The 20623-nt window shown below is 36.0% G+C and overlaps 2 protein-coding genes across 4 annotated transcripts; one reads left to right on the top strand and one right to left on the bottom strand.

Moving 5' to 3' along the window:
• Positions 1-972: 972 nt before the first annotated feature.
• On the top strand, positions 973-17402 carry LOC138190517 (aspartyl/asparaginyl beta-hydroxylase-like). Of its 3 annotated transcripts, none has more exons than XM_069134019.1 (14): positions 973-1231; positions 3302-3499; positions 4058-4408; positions 5172-5518; positions 5697-5781; positions 7110-7184; positions 8320-8856; positions 10061-10245; positions 13779-14016; positions 14352-14457; positions 15090-15324; positions 15579-15840; positions 16391-16613; positions 16718-17402. In XM_069134019.1, the coding sequence occupies exons 1-14, from the start codon at positions 1180-1182 to the stop codon at positions 16866-16868; spliced, it is 3045 nt and encodes a 1014-aa protein (XP_068990120.1). In that variant the 5' UTR covers positions 973-1179; the 3' UTR covers positions 16869-17402. The 3 variants fall into 3 exon arrangements, with proteins under 3 accessions (XP_068990120.1, XP_068990119.1, XP_068990121.1); XM_069134018.1 differs by having other exon boundaries at positions 3299-3499; XM_069134020.1 differs by lacking the exon at positions 7110-7184 and having other exon boundaries at positions 3299-3499.
• A 258-nt stretch (positions 17403-17660) lies between these two features.
• Dnaaf6 (Dynein axonemal assembly factor 6) lies at positions 17661-20584 on the bottom strand. Its single transcript, XM_069134022.1, has 6 exons — positions 20499-20584; positions 19496-19653; positions 19232-19422; positions 18609-18814; positions 18069-18196; positions 17661-17925 (listed from the first exon to the last, which is right to left on the bottom strand). The coding sequence occupies exons 3-6, from the start codon at positions 19347-19349 to the stop codon at positions 17796-17798; spliced, it is 582 nt and encodes a 193-aa protein (XP_068990123.1). The 5' UTR covers positions 19350-19422; positions 19496-19653; positions 20499-20584; the 3' UTR covers positions 17661-17795.
• Positions 20585-20623: the final 39 nt, after the last annotated feature.

Here is a 20623-nt window from a genome sequence, read left to right as displayed (position 1 = left end):
ATAGTTTTCGCAGCGCACGCGATTGAAGGAAGTTTTTTGTTTATTTTTTTACAACCAGGGTTAGATTATTCAAGTTTTAGTAAGCATCCCTAATTTTTTTGAAAATGAAACATAGCCTATGTCACTCGGGAATAGTGTAGCTTGCCAACGGTGAAAGAATTTTTTAAATCGGTCCAGTAGTTTCGGAGCCTATTCATTTCAAACAAACAAATAAACAAACAAAACATCAAATCTTTCCTCTTTATAATATTAGTGTAGATAGATATAGATAACATTTTTTGAAAAACTTCGAGTTTCATCCCTTCTGATGATTTCTGGTCAAGTCGAGTTAGATGTAAAAATCGGACGAATTTCTGAGAGAAATTCAATTTTTCAGAAGATCGTTTTGCATCACAAATATGTTATAAACTGTGTTCTGGTACTTCTGGGTGTTTTCTGATGATATAGTATTATGGAAAACTGGGTCAGACTTTTGAGAGAAGTTGTGACTTATTAAGAAATGGTTGAAATTAATTTTGCTGAAGTGCCGCTAGGAAAATTTGGACGCATTGATCAAAGAATATTTTCAATAAAACTGGAGATACGAAAACTTTTCTGGAATCGCGGATAAATTTTGAGGTTTTTCGATCAATCTGCATCAAAATTGAGGTACATCTATAACATTCTTATAAATTAACAGAGTTTGTCAGATTTTTTGATAATTATTAAGAAACCGTCAGAAATCACATTCTGAGTTAATTCTTGGTATCTTCTGAAAGTTTCTAAAAAAAAGATTATCACTAAGATTTACTGTAATACTGTAACCGAACCGTTACGATTTTTATTGTAGAGATGCTGTAATTGAATTGTGCTCGGTAGGTGAAATTGGGACACCTACATCCCCTTAAGTCTCGATCCAGGTTGTTTATTGCTTAAAAGGTAAGAAAACTTAGTCGATAACCGACTGAAGTACCAACATCTAATCTTGAGCGAACGAAAATAGTTTTGTAATAATTCCATCTCTTTCCTTTTCTCTTTATTCTTCAATCCGTTGATCCAATCCCGTGATTTCCCGACCAATTTCACCTTGTTGAATTCATCAGTGGAGATATTTAGAATTGAGACAAGTTTGAAAAGTGTCAAATTTAAACATAACACAGATTCAGATCGATTGAGCGTTAAATAAATTTGGCTGAAGTTATGTCAGGGGATGTTCAGCCCAGGCGTCGGAAAGATAAGAGACGTAAAAAAGGTAAAGTACTCATGGTTATAGTTTATTAAAACTCATTTTATCAGCTTACAGCCTTTGCCCCTTGCTTTTTATGATTTTGACTACTGTCATTCTGTATAAAATAATTCTTTGCAAATTTATCACACATCTCTCAATTAAATGTAATTCATGAGAAATTCTGATCTCAGCTGCACATAACCTTAAAAACCTTCCTGGAGATTGATGAAGCTCCTGATCTGTCTGTATTAATTTTTATGGATCGAGCGAGCGACCCTCCAAATATTGTCAAGTTGAAAATCCTGTTCAGACAAGATAGCAAAGTTCATTTTAGCAAATTGGAGTAGAGAGAAATATCATGGGACATTTTCTCTATAAACGGAGAAAAGGAGCCAGCAAGCTAGACTAAAATTTATTTTCCTGCCTGGCAAAGAGAAAAATTCTCGATCATTGCGTTGTAAAAATTATCAAGAGCGAGTAATGAAGAGATGTCAAATATTTGCTACACAAATCAATGTTTGACAAGATTAACTGTGATTTAGATTACTGGAATAACTGGAGACAGAATTTTCCTTCAATGTCTGTTCGAGGCTTCAACAAACTGAAACTCGATCGATAACTCAATTCGCTACTAATTCTGAGTTCCAATGATATATTTTTGAAGAATAAATGAAGCCTGATCAACCATTTGGAATAATAAATGGTGAAATTATTGACAAATATTACATATTGCTCTGTTCGTTTATCATTCTTTAGAAAACTATTAGATCAAGCAAAATTCGAAGTAATTCTCTTCCTTGTGGAAAAGTGATCCTGAAGTTGAGATAAGTGCTGATTTTTCTAGTCTCTCAAGTAATAAGGAAGTACTATTCAGAAATCAGTAAGGCTTTTCCATCTATTTTAGATATTTTAACTATAGTGTCAGAATTCCCTGGTCCAACTAGCTTGCTGCCTTTCTATCTTTACCAAAATAGATCAAAGTGTATCATCTATTTCAAAAGCATTCGTTCGTATATTATATTTAAACTCTGTATAAATTTTTCAAAATTGTAATCATTATTACTTTTTCATTTCATCAATCTCATTTTTACATTTTTATACACATGTTTTTGCTTGTTCTCTATTTTGAATTGGCAATTTGCAGTTTTTGATATTGACCCGAAAGCTTGTGTTCAGGGTTTTTATTCTTTATTCCTTGTTTTCATTGTGTAGTGCAATTAGAAACGGTGTACCCTCTGGTGTACCTTAACATTGGCACATTTTATTTTTGATTAGCAAAAAAAAAAAAAAAAAGACCACATGTTTCAACTTTAAGAGGATGCTGTATAGTCAGTCCTTACCAACCGAGTAAAATCTCACCATTTTTGACTGCTATCAAACACTATGCAGCACTGATCTGGAAATGCTGCAGTCAGCTGAACAAAAATATCATAAAACTTTCTTCTCTTATGGGAGAATAAGGCCATGAAATGTATCCCTACAATAAGTGATAATTTAATTACAGGAATATATTTTTTGGCATTGTTGTCAGATAGAATGAAACTTTGTTTCAAATATTACTAGTCGGCAGTGCATGTAGAATTGCGCAGATTACAGCTTTTTCACATCTGTGATAATTCCTGCGCTAAAACACTATTTTTTTAATATTCCATAACATTAACCTTACAAACTATTCATATACATTTGATTTACATACAATATATAAAATATTTCACAGGCTATTATACATTTGAGTTTGATTTTTCGTAACTCAAAACATTGCCAAAAAAAAAAAACGATATTTTACCACCTTTAAATCGGTTTGCAATTTTTGCAGCTGCAAAATTAGTATATCGTGCCTTATCGAAGTCCTTATTTGAGGTTCACTGCATTTCTGACAAATTTGATGTTTCCCAACAACGTTTTTTGAACGAAGTTCTATTATGTTACTGTTACAAACTCAACGATTCTGATATTTTATTCAAATACTTGAAATGTCCAGCGATGAAATTCTTCCACTGGTTTTGTAAAAATTTGACCCTAAATCAAATCGAACGTATTTCCCTTTATGAAATTTATCATTAATTTAAAAAAAAACCATTGGTGTTCTAGAAGAAGATGACATCGGAACTCCCCCACCGAATCTTGTGAGTCCATCCGCAGATCCAACTGCAGAAAACTTAACAATCCACGTGCATAAAGAGGGAGGAACTGGAGGGCACTGGTGCGCCAGGATAATATTTTTCTCACTGCTCGCCATTCTCGTTGGATTAATCGGTGTTATTCTAATCGAGCACAGAGGAGCTGCTGATGGTGAGTTAAAAATTTTTTTTGCCACCTCGTAAGTATGATGTTCTCCTGAATGTCGGTGGCCCAATATTGAAGTTTTCTAATGTGGCAAGGCAACTCTATTCATCCAAAAGCATCATTATCGAAATTATTTTCTGTTGGAATTAGGATTCTTATACCTCAACTCTTTGGATTAGGGCTGTTTGATTAATCAATTACTCGTAGACTTCAATATCAATTACTCGAAGACTACGAGTAATTGTTGTTTCTGATCAATGAATTAATCGTTTTTCCAATTACTTGGTTAATCAACATTCCTGATGTTCCGAATAATCAAGCATTCTTCATTCATCGATCAATTGGGGTTTACCAATTAATTTTTTGTAATTAATTGACTAATCGGCCTTTTCAATCAACCGTTTTTAAAATTAATCAATTAATCAATTCATTGAAAAAAACATTATTCAAAGTCTACATTCAATTGATTAATTGTACAGCCCTACTTTGGACTGACTTGTCACATTTTGTGATCGGTTAAAAAAACCAAAGAGCGACACCTCAGACGAAATTTCCACCTTTTAGTTGATACGCCAATCACTGAATCGCGATGGGCAACTGTGTTCGATGGCTGGATTGATGACGTCCAAGTTTCACATGACAAGCCAAAACCTGTTACTAAAGACAACAGTCACAATGACCCAGAGCCAACAGATGAAGCGAGTGAGGAAGCTTCGGATGAGGCAGTTCCCCAAGAGAACGAAGCTCCTGGAGAGAGTAAGGAAGAAGACACAGGCGAGGATGTGTCTAATGGGAACAACGAAACTGAGGGAGACGACGATGAACAAGAATTAGATTCTTATCAAGAGCCAGGTGAAAGCGAAGAAGAGCAAGCTTCCATTGAACGTGACAAGAAAAATCTCTCTGAGGAAAATGGTGAGTAAAATTGATTATATTAGCAGGTTGAGAAGTGAAATGTCTTGACAAAAAGAACATGTGCAGTATTACTGCCGTGAATATTAATTTTCATCACCCTCTGATGAGGTTTCAGTAATCGGATCTCATAAATTCAAGTGTAAATATTATTTTGGAGAAATCGTGAAGTAACTGCGAATTTTTCATGAACTGATCTATTGTAAACTAATTCTAAGCAAAGAAGGCCCATTAGATGAAATTACACTTCAGAAGCTCCATATTCTGGGCCGAAGAAATATGCCAAAAAGTGTCAGCAGAATTCATAATCAGTTATCTTTTTTTTTATCATTCAAAAGATATAAATTATTAAAGATCAATGCATGTCATAACAGCATAACCCCTGAATTCATGAACATCCGTTAAATATTTAACGGGCGTAATATATAACGGTCCGTTAGAGGCATGATGACTTTTTTTCCATGCGAATCTTGATGATGACCGACTTCCAAATTTTTCCAAGGTATGCACTATCATCAGGAAAACATGCGAAATTTCAAAGTATATCAACCAAGAAAACAATTATTGATAAAAATAGGTCTTGGACAGTTTTGTCGGGCGGCTCCTCAAACGTGTTCAAACTATCATTATCTAGAATAACTGTAAAGTACTGTCGACAATCAACAAATGACTAGCCGAGCACTAACAACAAAGATAAGAAAAATGTATTTTTATCAGTAACTATTCACTGCCAACTAATTATCATTCAATATTTGTTTAATAACAGAGCAAGAGGACAGTAAAGAAGTGGAAAACAACTATAGCGAAGAAAACTTTCAGCAAGCGGATAGTGAGGATGATGATGACGATGATGGAAATGATGAAAACACAGCATTGGAAGAAGTAGAGGAAAATACAAGTGGAGAAGAACTTCAGCCGATAGAGAGCAAAGAAGACGACTTAATAAATGATTCTGACAATGAACTTGCTACCAGCATAGAAGGCGTTGATGCAACGGAAGGAAAGTTTAATGGCGACGATGATAAAACAGACGATGACGATGTGTCTTCCGAATTCTTAGGAATACCGGGAGTTAACGAAATCGACGAAGACAGTGCTGAACCTTTGGAAGAAGTGAGTATCATTTTAGTCACATTTGTAATTTCCTGGATAATACTTAAGAAAAGTATTCTATCCCGTTGTCAACGTCTTACCATTGCCGATTAACGTCTCTAAAAATAGCTACTCATTAGCATAAGCGATCCGTCCAAATATGTTCCTCAAATTTATGGCAAACAAATCATTTCATCAGGTAGACGACGAAGAACCAGAAGAAATTCCGAACGAGCTGGAGATTGAACCAGTGGTTGAAGAAGTCGAGGAAGAATCTAGCAGTGGTAAGCAATTGCTTTATTTGTAATCTCATCTTCTGGTGGGGTAACACTCCCATGATAATCAATCATCTTTTTACCTGTGCAGGGTGTCCCGTAATTCGCGCATATTCCAATACCCAAGTGTGCATGCGCCACATTTTATGTCTGTTAGGCAAGCTTTCTTAAGATTATTTTGACTTGAATACCGACCCGTCATATTTTGGCTATCCTGAATTTTCAACGCAGTGTAAACTTGAGTTGCCTGCGAATTTTTATAAATAGTCTCTTTGGCTGTAACTGAGTTGGTCTACTTAACGAGTAGATGAAATACTCGACTCGAATAAGTAGAATCTACTAATGAAATCACGTGATTCGACACATGCGCAGTTGGGTTTTCAAATTTCCTGAGACACTCTCGGTGTTAAGACCCCAGAGATATTGTGCATGAAAAATGAGGATAGTAAAGTTAGGTGAAATTTCTCAATTACGCGTATTGACGAAGCTATGCTATTGAGACATGCATTATTTTACACTTCTCATTGATTCAAAATTTGAAATCTACGATTTCAAGGTCGCTGGTTACGTGTCTGAACTCAAACTTTGGGAATTTAAAATGGCATATCTGATATAGTGGTGGAAAATCCGCGAAATTACTCAATTTGGATCAAACTTTTGTACTCGGAGGTTTGTGAGTACTCTGTTACAGGCTCGATCTAACTTAAAAAAATTTAAATGGAAGGCCCAAAGAGTGTGGAAATTGTCTGGGTTGGCCCTGTTACAACAAGTTAGTTCAGTGGGTGCTAGCTGGGCAATTATGCCTAACTAGGTGCTGACTGGAAGCTACTCGCACAATTATTTTGTGAAAATACTTAGCGGGTCAGACCAAGAACTGATTGGGCATCATATTGGAAGATGGCGTATCTTAAGTCCCAAAATTTAGAACTCAGAGTGGTAATCAGCGACCTTAAAAACCACTGATTTTCAATTTCATATTAATGAGGGGTGAAGAAAAATTTATGTCCGGAATGGTTGAATAGCATCTAATTGTTGCATCACAGCTTCGTTGATACGTGCAATATAGAAGATTCGGGACATTTTGTATACTGTAACGTTATGCATAGGCACTTTGAGCATTCTCCACGTTCCAATTCTTTACCCATGGTTTAATTTATTTGGTCAAACTCCAAAGCTATGATACAAGATAACGAATGGTCTGCGTTTTTAACCAATGTGGTTTTACGTGGTTAACTGTATATTGTCCCCCTGTTGTTGAGTCTTTGGTGCTCGAATAACGAGCATTACATGGATAATGATTATGCAAAATAGTGAGAAATAAAGTATGGTGGTTCCAGTGGCAGTCAAGTTTGGAGTTGGCGTTGCACTAGTTGTGGCAGCGCATTTCGTTCTCGTTAGACGATGGAATAATGGTAAAGATCCGACAATACTATCTCTTGCGCACCTAACATCTGTCACACTGTGTCTTACCTAATCGTAGATTTTACCCATAATCTGTGATCCGGTTTATAAACCTGGGTGAAAAACATTCAAAGAAATTTTTCAGAAATGTACTACGTTTTTGGACAATTCTGAGAAATACTCTATACATGATTTCCGAAAGAGCTTGAATTATTCGGATAATTTCTAAGGGATTTTAAGAAATTCTGGAAACTTTCTGGAAAGAACTCAATAAATATCGAGGTTTCTCAATAAATCTATCATTCTTATTTCTTGCATATAAATTGAGACATTTTTTATGAAATTCATAGAAATTATTATGATTTTTTAGAAGCTGTCGGAAATTGACTGCTGTAAATTCAAGCTTTTGAGTAAATTTATAGAAATTTATGAAAGTTTCTGAATATAATTTTCGCCAGGAAATTACGTTCGTCTAATATTTCACGTGTATAATTGCAATACACATACAATTTTTACGTCGTAATTTCGCAAAGGCGTTGCTTGATTGTTTAGTGCGCTTGAGTAAACAGTTTTAATATTGGCATGCTGTATGCTAGAGCATTGTTAACCGATGACTAACTATCGTTGTCCAATTCACGACCAGCAAACAAGTGTAAACTCGTTGTTTATCGTGTTATCGTCACACAATCAAGTGCACACATATTTTTCAAATTCTTTCGAGATTTTCTGTCATAAGGTAAGTGGGTATAATTATTTTTCAAAATACGAGGTGTCGTTCAATTGGCTAAAATCTGACTACACGGTTGTAGAAAATGTACTTTTCACCTTTGCGAGTACTGTTTTATTGCAGCAGAATTCGAGATGAGGCAGAATTTCACTTAGTATCAATTCGGCACAATTGAAATCCGTTATTTCTTTACTCTCACGAATTTAAAATTAAGAAATTGGGACATGCTCCAAATATATAAGTAATTGCATGGGATTTTGTACAATTGTTCAAAAAAACCTTTAACTTTTTTATGTTTTAAAGTATACTCGTTCAGCTTCAGAACGCACGGTGTGAAACTGACTGTAACTTGGTGAAATAACATTCTCATCGGTAATACATTTTGAGCAACTTACTTCCCGCCATCATTTCTTTCATAGACGAAAACAACGCCTCGCGAGGGGTGATCGAAGGTAGAGAAACGCCAGATTTGTCAAGGCGGAACACAATTGTTCCTCCGCCGCGGCCCCAGCAGATAATTCCGACACTCGATCCGGAAGAAGGTAAAGAATACGAGGTGATAAAGGCGGAGAATTATGAGAGCCTGAGGAGCAAGTATAAAAAGCTTGAAACTGACGACGAAGAGCGATTGATTCAAACAACGAAGCGAGCGGATGACGGAAGAGATGAAGAGGCATTTGACACCTCAGACGGTGAGCGAATATCGGTTACAGAAGATGACGAAGAGGAAGAAGTGGAGGAGGAGGAAGATGAGGAGGAAGAGGAAGAAAACGAAGAGGAAGAAGAAGAGGATGGTATCGACGACAGCGATCTAGTAGCCAAGCTGGAAGCCAAATATGGGAAACTTCGCACACCGCCAGACAGTGAAGAGGACGAAGATGAGGAAGAAGAAGATGAAGAAGAGAATGAGGACGAGGATGACAACGAAGATGACGAAGATATACAAGGCTGGAAACGTAAATGATGGATCAAAATTGATTCGTTTGAACTTTAAGGGGTCATGCTCGGTCAGGAGGGTGAAAAGTACGAGATTATTGGGAATCATTTTTTATTCAAAAACTACAAGTCATATACCAAGAAATGTTCGTGTATTTAAAAACGTATATTTTAATCAAGTTTACATCATTTTTTCAATAAATAATTTTCGTAAATAATAATGACATCACCATTCTCCTGCAGGCCCTCCGAAAAAGATGTTCGGTAATGTATTACTGCTACTCGGATTCGGATCACCTAAAGTCAAAAAATGAGAAAGATTTATTCAATACTGTATACTAAGCAGTCTTCGAATGATCAATTTTTCGAAATATTTATTTCAGACAAAGTGGTGGACGGTCCAAGTTCAAGTTTCAATTTTCGATGCCAAAATTATTCGTTTTAGTGACCAAAGAAAAAACCACGCGACGAGAAAAAAATCTTTCGTTTAAGGATTAGATGTTTTTTTTTTTTCTTCTTCAATGAGTCTGCAAAATTCGAAGTGAATTGATGCAGCAGTTTTCAAAATATTTTAAACACCGATTTCGGTTTTCCATAAATCTTATCAATCTTATTCGGTCGTGCATGAAATTTTCAAAGAATATTTTTGAGATGTTATACTCATCGAAAGTGCCAGAATTTAAAAATCGTATTTTTCAACCTACTGACTGAATATTTATTTCTCAAACGTATCGAATTATGAATAATAAAGTTAGTTCACTCCAATGTCAACTTAATCTTTAAATGAAGGCCATTCTGTCTAGTCAAAACAATCCTGACACATTCTACAATGATTATTTATCGCAAAATATATTGTTTCATGACGTAACTCACCATATTCAGAACTTGTCTTGAGAAAAAAAAAAAAAGAACTGGAGAACTTGGAGAATTTTTCATGCGAGTATTCCGTTTTTCTTTTTCCTTACAATTTCATACTATTCTCCTTTTTCAATATAAAAGGGGTAAAATATGTTATTTTCTCTGTAATTTACAAGTCTCGTAGCGTTAGATATGAAATATTGTTTCACAAAAGCGGTGAGTTGTGAATCTCTTAGACTTGTTCAATTTTCACGTCTCTTTGCACGTTGTAACAGAACCTAGCTCGAACATTTTTACCCAAGAAATCATGTAATGAAAATTATTTTGATCCACTTTTTTAAGTGAATAAAACAATGTTTTGTGTAGGAATAAAGCCGATTCGGGCAGCCCCAACGACCTCCTCTGCTGAACGCAAATCGGAATCTCGACCTGTTTCGTCTCGAGAAAAACCTGCAACAAATCCAGGCGGTGCTAGAGACTACGAACATCACGATATTACAAACTCGGAAGATGCGCTTATTCGTGAAGAACTTGACGTAGTTCAAGGCGAGGTTTGTATGAAAGCCAAAACAAGTTATTTTCGCACAATTTTTACGGATTTCGAACGTTAATAGAAATTGTCCGTGAGATTTTATCTCTGAATCACAAATCTGTGATTTTAGAAAATGCGATAAGAATTTTGACCATACGGGGCCATCCATAAATTACGTCACACAAATTTCATGGTTTCTGACCCCCCCCCCCCCCCTCCTGACGTGACGTCACTCATGTAGTAATCATTAATTTAGAACTTGTTCAAAACAACACTTTTAACGTTATTAGTATTTTTGAATATTTTCAAATAAAGTAACAATTTGTACGTTCTTAGACGATAGAAAGGTATTCAAAATCAGTAGAAAAAAATGAGGTATCCTTATATTGTTTTTGGCTTAAAAAAAATTAATTATCCTGTATCCATAGACCTTCAAACGCTTCCTTTACAATATCCATTACTGACATAGTACTCGCTTCGTTATGTTTTTGAATGGCGATCGGAAAATTGGTAGTGTCAACATCTTCTTCATCCAACCGTAGAGAACCGTCATCGTTGTTTATCAAACAGAGTCTTATATAATTTGTTTATTTTTAATGAAAAATAAATAACAGAACTAAAGAAAGAAAAAAAAATACCATCCAAGAGCTAAAGTAAACATCGAACGAAGGCGTTATCGGTATTACGATATATGAATATTAAAAAACGACTGATGAGTCGGTCCGTGATTTGTTGGATGAAGTTACGCGTGTCGAAAGAGTATAAACAATTTTAAACTCCAAAATAACATACTTATGTAACAATCATTTCGCCTGTGACCATATTCAGTTGTATTAATATTTTAGATTAGATGTGACGTCACGAAGCTTATGACCCCCCCTCCCCCCCGTCACGTCTTGTGACGTAATTAATGGATGACCGCTGTTGTCTAAATCAAAATTTAAGAAAAAAGAAAACACCGTTCAAAAAATCTTCAGCAGTATTATCTGTGCTAATGATAGTGAGCACAAATAAACCAACATTCGTACTATGTTATCGAAATGAATCGAAGCAAACTCGAATAACACAAGCTAATATATGAATAATTTGAGAAGTGGCTTGAACTCTGGTGTTTTTGATACGATTCTAAAGTTTTTAGCTCATTTTGCTCAGTGCTCAGATTCTTACGAATTGTTTGAAAAACTTTCAAAAAAATTACATCATAGTGTAGGTATAACGTGAAAATTTAATTTTTGACGAACGTCTGTTGCAACGTAATTATGCAAATCTGTACTATAAGAATCCAATGTAAAGACGAATATTTTGCTTTTTAACTTTAGGTGATCTTTGGAGATCTCTGTAATGGACAAAATGAGCTCCAAAACATGGTAATGGGATCAAAAGTACCAGAGCTCAATAATATTTATGGTCCTAATTAAAAAGCCTCTTCTCAAAATATGGATATCTTAACGTGTGTTACTCCAGTTTGCTTATATTCATTTTTATCACATATTCATGCTCATTGTCGCAAACAACATCGCGGTGATTTTTTTAAACGGATTTTCTTATTTTTTCTTCAACTTTTGATTGAAACAATCAACTCTGTTCATCTCAAAAGTACCCCTAATATTTCTATAAAGTTTCATCAGTTTACAAGTTTCTTTTTATACTTGTCATTACCATTGATTCAAGAAACGAACTTTTTGTCAAAAGCTTTGGTATACGATGAAACTTTGACGAATTTCCTGTGGAATATCAAAAAAACTTTTTTGATACGCTAATTGACATTTCGCCGACATCTTGAAACTTTTGTCACAATATGGGAGAGCATATCTGAAAAAAGCACAACAGCCTCTAATTATAATAGTGGTAGAACTTCTGAATAATTCACAAGTATGATCATCATGTCTCTAGGGTTTCTCAAACTAACTTTATCACTCATTTAACGCTTTCCACTCTATCCACGTTACCTTGAAGATAGTCACTTATTTGTGTTTATTTTCATTCACTTATCACTTATCAATATGCCAACTCTAGAGTTTCTTTTTCTTTCACTAATATAACGATTGTTTCATTGATTTAAATGAACTCGTAACTTTTAATTGACCCAAACAATCTTGGAATGAATTGTTTGACTAGCTTGACATTAAAAATGCTGTCGATGTGACTGCAACATATTAATCATTCATTGTGCATGTTCTTCTGCACATAATATGTGTGAAATGTGTGAGTGTGTGATATTACTTTTATTATTTTTGAAGTTCCACATCATTGAAATTGGAGAAATTTTATGCCCACATTCTTTACACCCACATTTACCAACTTGAAGACTGTGGGCACAAAATGTAGCAATTTCAATTTTTGTTTATAGCTATTCTCAATATAACTCACAAGTTTGTTAGTGTATTTTAATCATGACCCATCCTTTTCGCGTTCTAGATAGTTTGAATAACCCCTTGTATACACAACAGTGAAATTGCTTAACACATTTCCGTTGGAATTAGAAATATTTCTGTTGGATCTCGGGTTGATTCCGTTGGAACTGATGTATAATCCGACGGTTTAAACAACCTTTTCTTTCTAACCGTGCTGGTATTGAACCGAAATGCATATTTCTTGTGCTTGTTATTGAATTCGATTGAAAACTTTGTTCTCATCACCAGTTCACTGAAAAATTGTCCGATTCTTGGTTCGGAATAATTCGAAACCATAATTGAAGGGCCGTACCATAAAAGTGCCTAGTTCTCTGTCAAAATGAAACTGAAATTTTCAGAGAGCGAAAAAACGTTCGCAGAACCGAATGCTTCGAAAAAATAGGGTTTATTATACTAGTTGAATCAAGTTGAATCGCGGAAAGAAAAGTAAAACAAGCTTACTCACCAAGAAAGTATCAAGCCTCTGGATCATAGGTTCTGTTTAATCTTCGAGAGCTGTTTCCTTGATCTATAATGAAGAAGCTGTGATATGTAGTTTCATGTAATAAGCCTCTCTTCTCTTCGGTCACAATTGCTCATATTAGCAGACGGATGAGTGAAATGCCGTAATAAACGAAATCTGTATACCATTTTCACCTTAAATATTAATTTTGACTGTCCTGTGATGAGATTTCATGCCTAGATTCAAATGCGAACGTCTATAAGTTTATTTATTGAAACAGAATCATTGCAGTGTTTGAAATTCCGTATAAAACTGTTTCGAGCTTAAATTCAAGAACTTATGACACGTGAATGTATTTTTGCCGTGCAAACCTCGTGGATGAACAGAATTCTAATTTTTTTTTTGTTAACCCCGGGTTAGGAGACAGAAAACACGGGGTGGAAAATTGAAAATACTTGAGCCCATAGCCGGCTTTCGGTAAAAAAAAAAAGAATTAAGGCTCTGGTACTTTCACTGTGCAGCCCTTCAATCACAATAATCTTGTTTGGCTTCGCCTAACATACACGATGCGAAACTTGTCAATGCTGTATTAACTCATCGATGTACGACCTGCTGGATATTTTCATTTGTCTAATCGCATCTTATGAATTCCCGTCGTCACAAATTCCGATATCCCATCCAAAATTCCACACCAAGACAGCAGAAAAACGGTTCGGGTATTTCACCACCTTGGTGTCGATTCATCCTGCCTCACCCAGAGTGCGATACGAGCTGGCTCGAAGTCTGGACAACTTGGCAGAGGAAAAAAAGGACAATACATATCTGAGGAAAGCTATCGCTGCGTATGAAAAAGTTCTGGAATTGGGAACTCGGGTACCACCAAAACTTTTCCGAATCGTTGGAGAGCGATGCATCGACAGACTCAGGTTCAGCGGTAAGTTTAGATAATAATTTACTTCTTATTAAGATTGTGTGATTAATCGATTAATCGTAGACTTCAATTTATTATTCCTGCAATTAATCGATTAATGGATTGACTGAGAAAATGATTGATTAATTAAATAGGGCTGAGTAATTGAGTTATAGGAAAAACGATTATTTGAAAGAGCCGATTAATCAGTTAATACTTGAAACAATTGTTTGATTGAAAGCAACAAAGGCAAACAACTATTAATCAGAGAGCTCTGTTTCGCATAAATTAATATAAAGGGTTCTACATATAATAGATTTTACTGGTGTTCAAAAAGCAGCGATGCGATTTTGTTTCAGGGCAATACAGTGGAGCTGAAAAAGTCCACAAGAATTTGATATCAAGATTCTCCGACGAACCCCGCTTGAGGAATCAGTTGGCCGTCACTTACCTCATACAGAATAAGTATGAAATAAAAAAATATTCCGTTGTAGGTCGTTCCATTCTCTTAGTTTTATTACAATTACGGCTGAATCGTAATAGGAGCATTTGCCAAGTTTGGTAGATATTCTGTTATAAATATCTTTAAATGATTTGTACAAACAGGATTTTTTGTTCACTTTTATCTCGTCAATTTGCAGCTTTTCTTCTCCGTTACAATAATTGATGATCTTTATACATGGTTCTGCAATAGTAGCCAAGCTATATTGCAAAATCATAAATCCAATATTCCTGACAGATTGATGGAGAATATTTTTACGGAACCTTGACGATATGTGCAAATAAGTATTTACAAATACATGTAAAAAATACGGTTTATAGATTCGTAAACTTCTTTGAATTTGAATCGAACTTTCATTATATTACAAATTGAAAACTGATTTCTTCCTCAATTCTATCGAGTCGAAAAGTGACAATTTCAAAGACCATTAAGGACGTTTTGCTATGTTTTCAGGAATCTACTCGAATAATATGTCCAAAAAATTTTTATGCAACGTTATCTTGGTTTTTGGTATAAAATTACTGGGTTATAAAAAAAGAGATAAATTGAATACATCAACATTATTTCCTAATTATAGTTGAATTTAATTAATTAGATTATCGGAAGCTAGAAAAGTTTTGCAAGAAACACTGGGCCGGTGGCCAAACGACGGGTTTGCTTTGGTACATTATGGTTTTATTTTAAAAACTGGGGACGGAAATATGGTCGATGCTATTATGTACCTGAAAGCTGGTATAGAGACTGGCGATGAGGGTACCATCGATGGTAGATTTTTCTTCCATCTTGGCGACGCTCTAGTCAGATTAGGCAGAACCGAAGAAGCCCAGAAGGTTAGTCGCAAGCACTTTGAAGAAAAACAGCCCACGAAGAGATATGGAGAAATATATTTCTTATTCGAACTAAAATCCGCTATTGTAACAGGAGAACAGAGAGCGATTCTTATATTTAATTCGTTGATTAAATTATTCTGTATTTTATTGTTTGTTGATCCTTTGATTTTTTTTCTTTTTTTTTGTTTTACTGTATTTACTACTTTTTAAAATATTATTCCGTTTGAAAATTCTTTAATATTTCTTAATTCCAGATTTACCAAAGTGGTGCAAAAAACGGACTGTTCCCGTCTGTCAGTCAGCGATCTCTTTACAATGTCAATCATTTGACGGCTCGTCCTTGGTGGACGCTGGAGGAAACTGGTTACAAAGAGTTTTTTGTCACTCTTGAAAATAATTGGCAGATTATCAGAGCTGAAGGATTAGGAGCACTGGGCAAAAATGGACATTTTAAAAACGAAGCTGAAAATTTGAGAGACAAAGGCAAATGGCAGCAATTCGAATTATATGTTAGAGGTAGGTTCAAACCAAATACATTACATATTAGGTATTTTTACGCGGACGAGGATTAAAGCAAGCGGTGGTGACTGAACGAATCCAATATGGTGTCGCGCTGGGCGATCAGCTAATCTTTGCATCCTCGAGTTTGACCAGATCTCTGGCACAGAATCTCAGACAATGGGAACAAAAATGGGGGTGTGGGTAAGCAATATGGTGTCGCGAACTGGGCTCTCAGCAAGGTGTTTTAAGTCAATTACGCTAATACGAAAGTACATAAAACTCAGTGCAAGCTGGGAAGCTTTAGTTATTTCGTAAAGAATCGGGATACCGCAAAGAATCCGACGAGACAGGTCTTTTAAAATTAAATATAGTCCATTCAGACTAATGCATTTTCAGAAAAACTGACAAACAGTCAGAAGTTGGGGTTCCGAGTAAATTAGTAAAAAAGTTTGAATCTTTCTGACACGAATTCTATCAAAATGGACACCCAAAGTATCGATTTCGAATAAATAAAGGTATTTGGTTGAGCGTGACTTCCATTTATCAAAATACTTCCGTATTTCAGGTCGCCAAATATCAGCCCACTGTACTAAGACGCCGCGAACTTGTTCTTTGATAGAAGGATTCCCTGCAGCGGCAGGTTGTCGCAGAGGACAAATAAAGTTCTCTGTTATGTACCCTGGAACACATGTTTGGCCTCATTGTGGGCCTACAAATTGCCGCTTGAGAGCTCATCTGGGTCTTTCGGGGACCGAGGGGACATTTATAAGGGTTGGAAACGAGACGAGGTAATAATGTGTCCTGAGTCCTGAATACGAGTGTTCGAAAAGCGCTAAAATGAGTCAAGAATCCGGTTCGAAAACAATGTAAAGAAGTTTCATATTTGTTACAGGACCTGGCGAGAGGGGAGCGTAATGATCTTCGATGACAGTTTCGAACACGAAGTTTGGCACAATGGAACTTTTACTAGGCTGGTGCTGATAGTTGACGTATGGCATCCGGAATTGAAAGAAAGTGAGAGACATGCTTTGCCCGCGATATGAAAATCGGAAGGGATTACAGCCAGATTAATTATAAGAAAAACTAATTGGGATTCGAAATATCCAAACATATCATTTAACAGCAGAAAGGTAGATGCTTATCGTCTCGTATTTCGTTATGAAATTAGTTTTTCAATGTATATGTCATTCTCTAGCAACTCAACACCAACCAAAGGTTTAATCTCTTGTATAGTCTTCTGTTCCATTATATTCGTATAATTTAACGGAAACCTATCTTTCTAAAGCTACGCCCGTACTTTGGGTTTCAAAATTGATGTCTTCTGTAGGTTTTTAACATCAGATCACCAGTGTAATAATATTACTACGTAAGTGTAGATCGTGCAAGATTCACTTGCATGTGTGTGCATGTGTGTGTGGGTCTGTGTGTGGGTATATCTAATGATATGAAACAAAAAAACAAATCGGAAAGTTTGCTTAGAATCTCCACAACTTGTTTGGAAAATAAGAATTTCAGCTGTACACGCGCAAATGCCTTTATGCATGTATAAAATTATGATAAACTTAACGAATGGAAAATTATTTCGTTGTTATTAGAACTGTCCCTATACTCCACACTGCTTGAAAACGTGACTGAAGAGAAAAGTGATTGTTCATGTAGGGTAATTCCGGGTGAGATGGCCATAGGTATGAAATGGCCTGCAGTATAGTTCAATACAGTAAAGTACATGAGAAACTACTGTGGACCATCTTTTATATATGGCCATTTCATACGGATATAATCCTAAGCTAGAAAAATTGTAGACTTTGTATCACCAAGTTCGACAAAACCCCGAGTATGTATTTTATTCGAGTAAATAATTTACATCGAAATTAATTTATTTCGTAATATTGTAGCGTTATTATAATTACACATAACTATATACACATATCATAAACAGAAATGATTATTTCTTGAGATATTCGTAGGCTCTAGAAATTGATTAGGTCCATTTCTCTGGTCAGTTTTAGAGTTATTTCTAGAGTCGACGAGTCGGTGTGCCATTTGGCGGTAGAATTGTGCGGATCAGTCGTATGCGGAGTTGGCAAATGTAGACGATACCTTGAAAGAAAAGAGCAAACGAAGTTGAACGAATGTTCATATTTTAATTTCACGTTTCATGAATAGATTTGTTCATTTTATGCGCACAATTAGTTCATGCACGCATATTGAAGTCTTATTGAGGAATCAGCCCTGTCTTTCACCTTGGGCTCCGGATGTCAATGAGCTCTGATTCGACGCTCAATTCTACCTTTTCTCGCGGTTCGCCGGGTAGTTTGACGATGACCGTTAACCATTCACAAGAAGCCGTTCCCGGAGTCTTGCCGTTCATCTGAAAGATAAATAGATTCGTTATTACTTCTTCGATAAAATTCTAGAATTACGTGTTATGTGATCCAACAGATTAAAAAATGCTGTTTAGCGGCCGAAAATATACCACGCTAACTGAGTCATGTTGAAAAAAAAGTTCTTTTTCCCGCATATTTTACGTTTTAACAACTTGACGTGATAGAAATAAAGGTTGATCGTCCAGCGCGACCCCATATAGCATGAAGACTATAAGGGGATTGAACTCCATGTAAACAAATAGCTGTCTGAAATAAGATATTACTGGTGGTCCGTATGCACCGATAACAGTGGAGGGAGTATAACGTTGTACAGATCATATTCCAAGATCACCCCCTTATACACCAATACCAAAATCATGGAATGAACTCTATCTTATTTTGTTGCGAGACACTTACCCCGAGAAAAACGTCTTCCGTGGATACAGCCTGCTTGAACTTCATTTCGTACTCTGGAACTTCGCGAGGATCGAAAATTTCAGCGGCAGCTGGGGCTGCGGCAACTTCTGAGGAATGCCAGATATTATCACCTTCCCCCTTTAGCGCGGCATGAGGCCCACTATGTTCGAGGTTCCCCGATTCTCTTTTACCAATATCTCCGGGCCCTGTAAATCCGTAGTTATTTTTATTGTTCCGCAGTTTTATCTTCTCATCGGGCGGATCGAATTCCCTTTTTACCGTAAGACTAAAAATTATTCCACTGCGGGTGATGAACGATTCGTGCATTGTTTGAATAAAATTTAACGCGTGTAAAAGCCGAGAATTTTAAGTCGACTTGATAATACTTGGAAGATATCGATGGATTTTTGTCAGGCTGCTCGCGTATCTTCTATCGATAAACAGCCCATGGTCAGACGATTGATGAAAAAATCTTGCAATCTCGGTGCAAAAAATGTATTCTAGAGTACGTTAAAATTGATACTGTGCACCGATTAGCTGTTTCGGAATTCCATGCAGGATATATCAACGGTTCGAAATCGTATCTATAAGCTCTTGTGACAATTAAAATTCACCCTAATTACCCAATTTCCGAGCACCAGCTTGTGGTAAATCGTCTTCTGAATCGGAGTCATTGTTTGTGGGGGGTGCAATGAGTTGTTGTAAGGACTTGATGTCGTTAAAAGAGAAGCAGCCGTCCATCGTGTAAGCCTTTATTAAGATGTTGACTTGCGAGCCGTTCTATGTGACGAGCTGAATAAAACTCTCATACTATCTAGGAAATTTGATCAATAAAAGCATGTTGCTATGGTAACTTAATATTTAGCCCATTGAGATTGAATTTTCACCATGTAAATGGCTGGATTTTCACGGGTCAAATTGATGCAGCAGCGCTACACCATCGGCGCCAAAAAGACGCTCATGAAAATTGGTACCGATGGAACGGCAAAAGGCCGCGAGTCTGAGCTACGTAGTTGAGTCAGTAATTCTCAGTAGCGTTTTCATCCTAGGAATTGAAAAAAAATAGGATTGTTAATCGGAAGTATGAACAAATGGTGAAAATAAAAAAATGAGAAAGAAATCGAAAACGATAGAATTTTTTCGAGGTAAAAAAATAATATAATTCATTCTCAGTAATCGAGAATCGTGCACTCGTGCCTAATTGAGATACCTTTTCGTACGTTTATTACCGCATAGTCCGTACTGAAAATATTGCGGTGTGTCCAGCGCCTTTTTTCTGAACAATTAACGAAAATAAAAATCATATCAATACTTGATTCATTTCAATGCTCGTTTCAATGCAGTACATGTATGACGATTCTAGAATAATGAGAATGCATTAGATTATTTTCTTATATCTCGAACAGCTACTCATAGAGCTTATAGGTGAACTTCGTGGAATACGCTGCGAGCAACGTATCAAGCGTTATAGCGGAAAAACGTAAGATTCCGTCCATAAATCCTCTGCTCTTGGTCTTACGCTCTTTTTGATGTCTTTTTTGTATTCCTGAGAGTCCAATTAGTCAGAAAAGAATTCTTCAAATCGATTACGAGATGGATATTTTTCAGGCACCAAATATCAGTAGAAAAGTAACCAATAATTATGTAATTATAGTCAGGCCGCAAGAAATTCCTGAAGTGTCGGGACTAGACTTGATGAAAATCAGGTGTTCGATAATTCACGATATTGTAATAATAGATGTGAAGGGCGAACTCCTAAATCTCTGTATAAGACTTGTCATACTTCCTTCGGAACCGTAGACTTTATTTCGTAGATTCATTTAAAACCAGTTCAAAAGTTTACTGTTCGCATATATATTTAGGTAATTCAGCTCTGGTAACCCGACTCACCCTCTGATAAATAACTTGCGGCCCACATCCTGCAGGATCTCGTGCATTGGGTTTAATTTCTCAATAATGGGATAACTCGCCATTCAGTTAAAGTATTTAACGATGATTGTTGCTAGGAATGGGTG

This window comes from Neodiprion pinetum, chromosome 2, assembly GCF_021155775.2.
Source record: "Neodiprion pinetum isolate iyNeoPine1 chromosome 2, iyNeoPine1.2, whole genome shotgun sequence".
NCBI lineage: Eukaryota > Metazoa > Arthropoda > Insecta > Hymenoptera > Diprionidae > Neodiprion > Neodiprion pinetum.
Note: the sequence above shows the minus strand (reverse complement) of the source record. Positions and strands in the feature narration are given on the sequence as shown.

What these genes read in the sequence shown, in the direction of transcription:
- LOC138190517 (XM_069134018.1), top strand. Translation starts at nt 1,180, where the DNA reads ATGTCAGGGGATGTTCAGCCCAGGCGTCGGAAAGATAAGAGACGTAAA. An exon ending in CGAGGAAGAATCTAGCAGTG is followed by an intron (nt 5,782 to 7,109) that starts GTAAGCAATTGC and finishes TGGTGGTTCCAG; the next exon opens with TGGCAGTCAAGTTTGGAGTT. An exon ending in ATTCGAATTATATGTTAGAG is followed by an intron (nt 15,841 to 16,390) that starts GTAGGTTCAAAC and finishes TCCGTATTTCAG; the next exon opens with GTCGCCAAATATCAGCCCAC.
- Dnaaf6 (XM_069134022.1), bottom strand. Translation starts at nt 19,349, where the DNA reads ATGGACGGCTGCTTCTCTTTTAACGACATCAAGTCCTTACAACAACTC. An exon ending in AGCTGGTGCTCGGAAATTGG is followed by an intron (nt 18,815 to 19,231) that starts GTAATTAGGGTG and finishes ACGGATTTACAG; the next exon opens with GGCCCGGAGATATTGGTAAA. An exon ending in ATTGACATCCGGAGCCCAAG is followed by an intron (nt 17,926 to 18,068) that starts GTGAAAGACAGG and finishes TTTTCTTTCAAG; the next exon opens with GTATCGTCTACATTTGCCAA.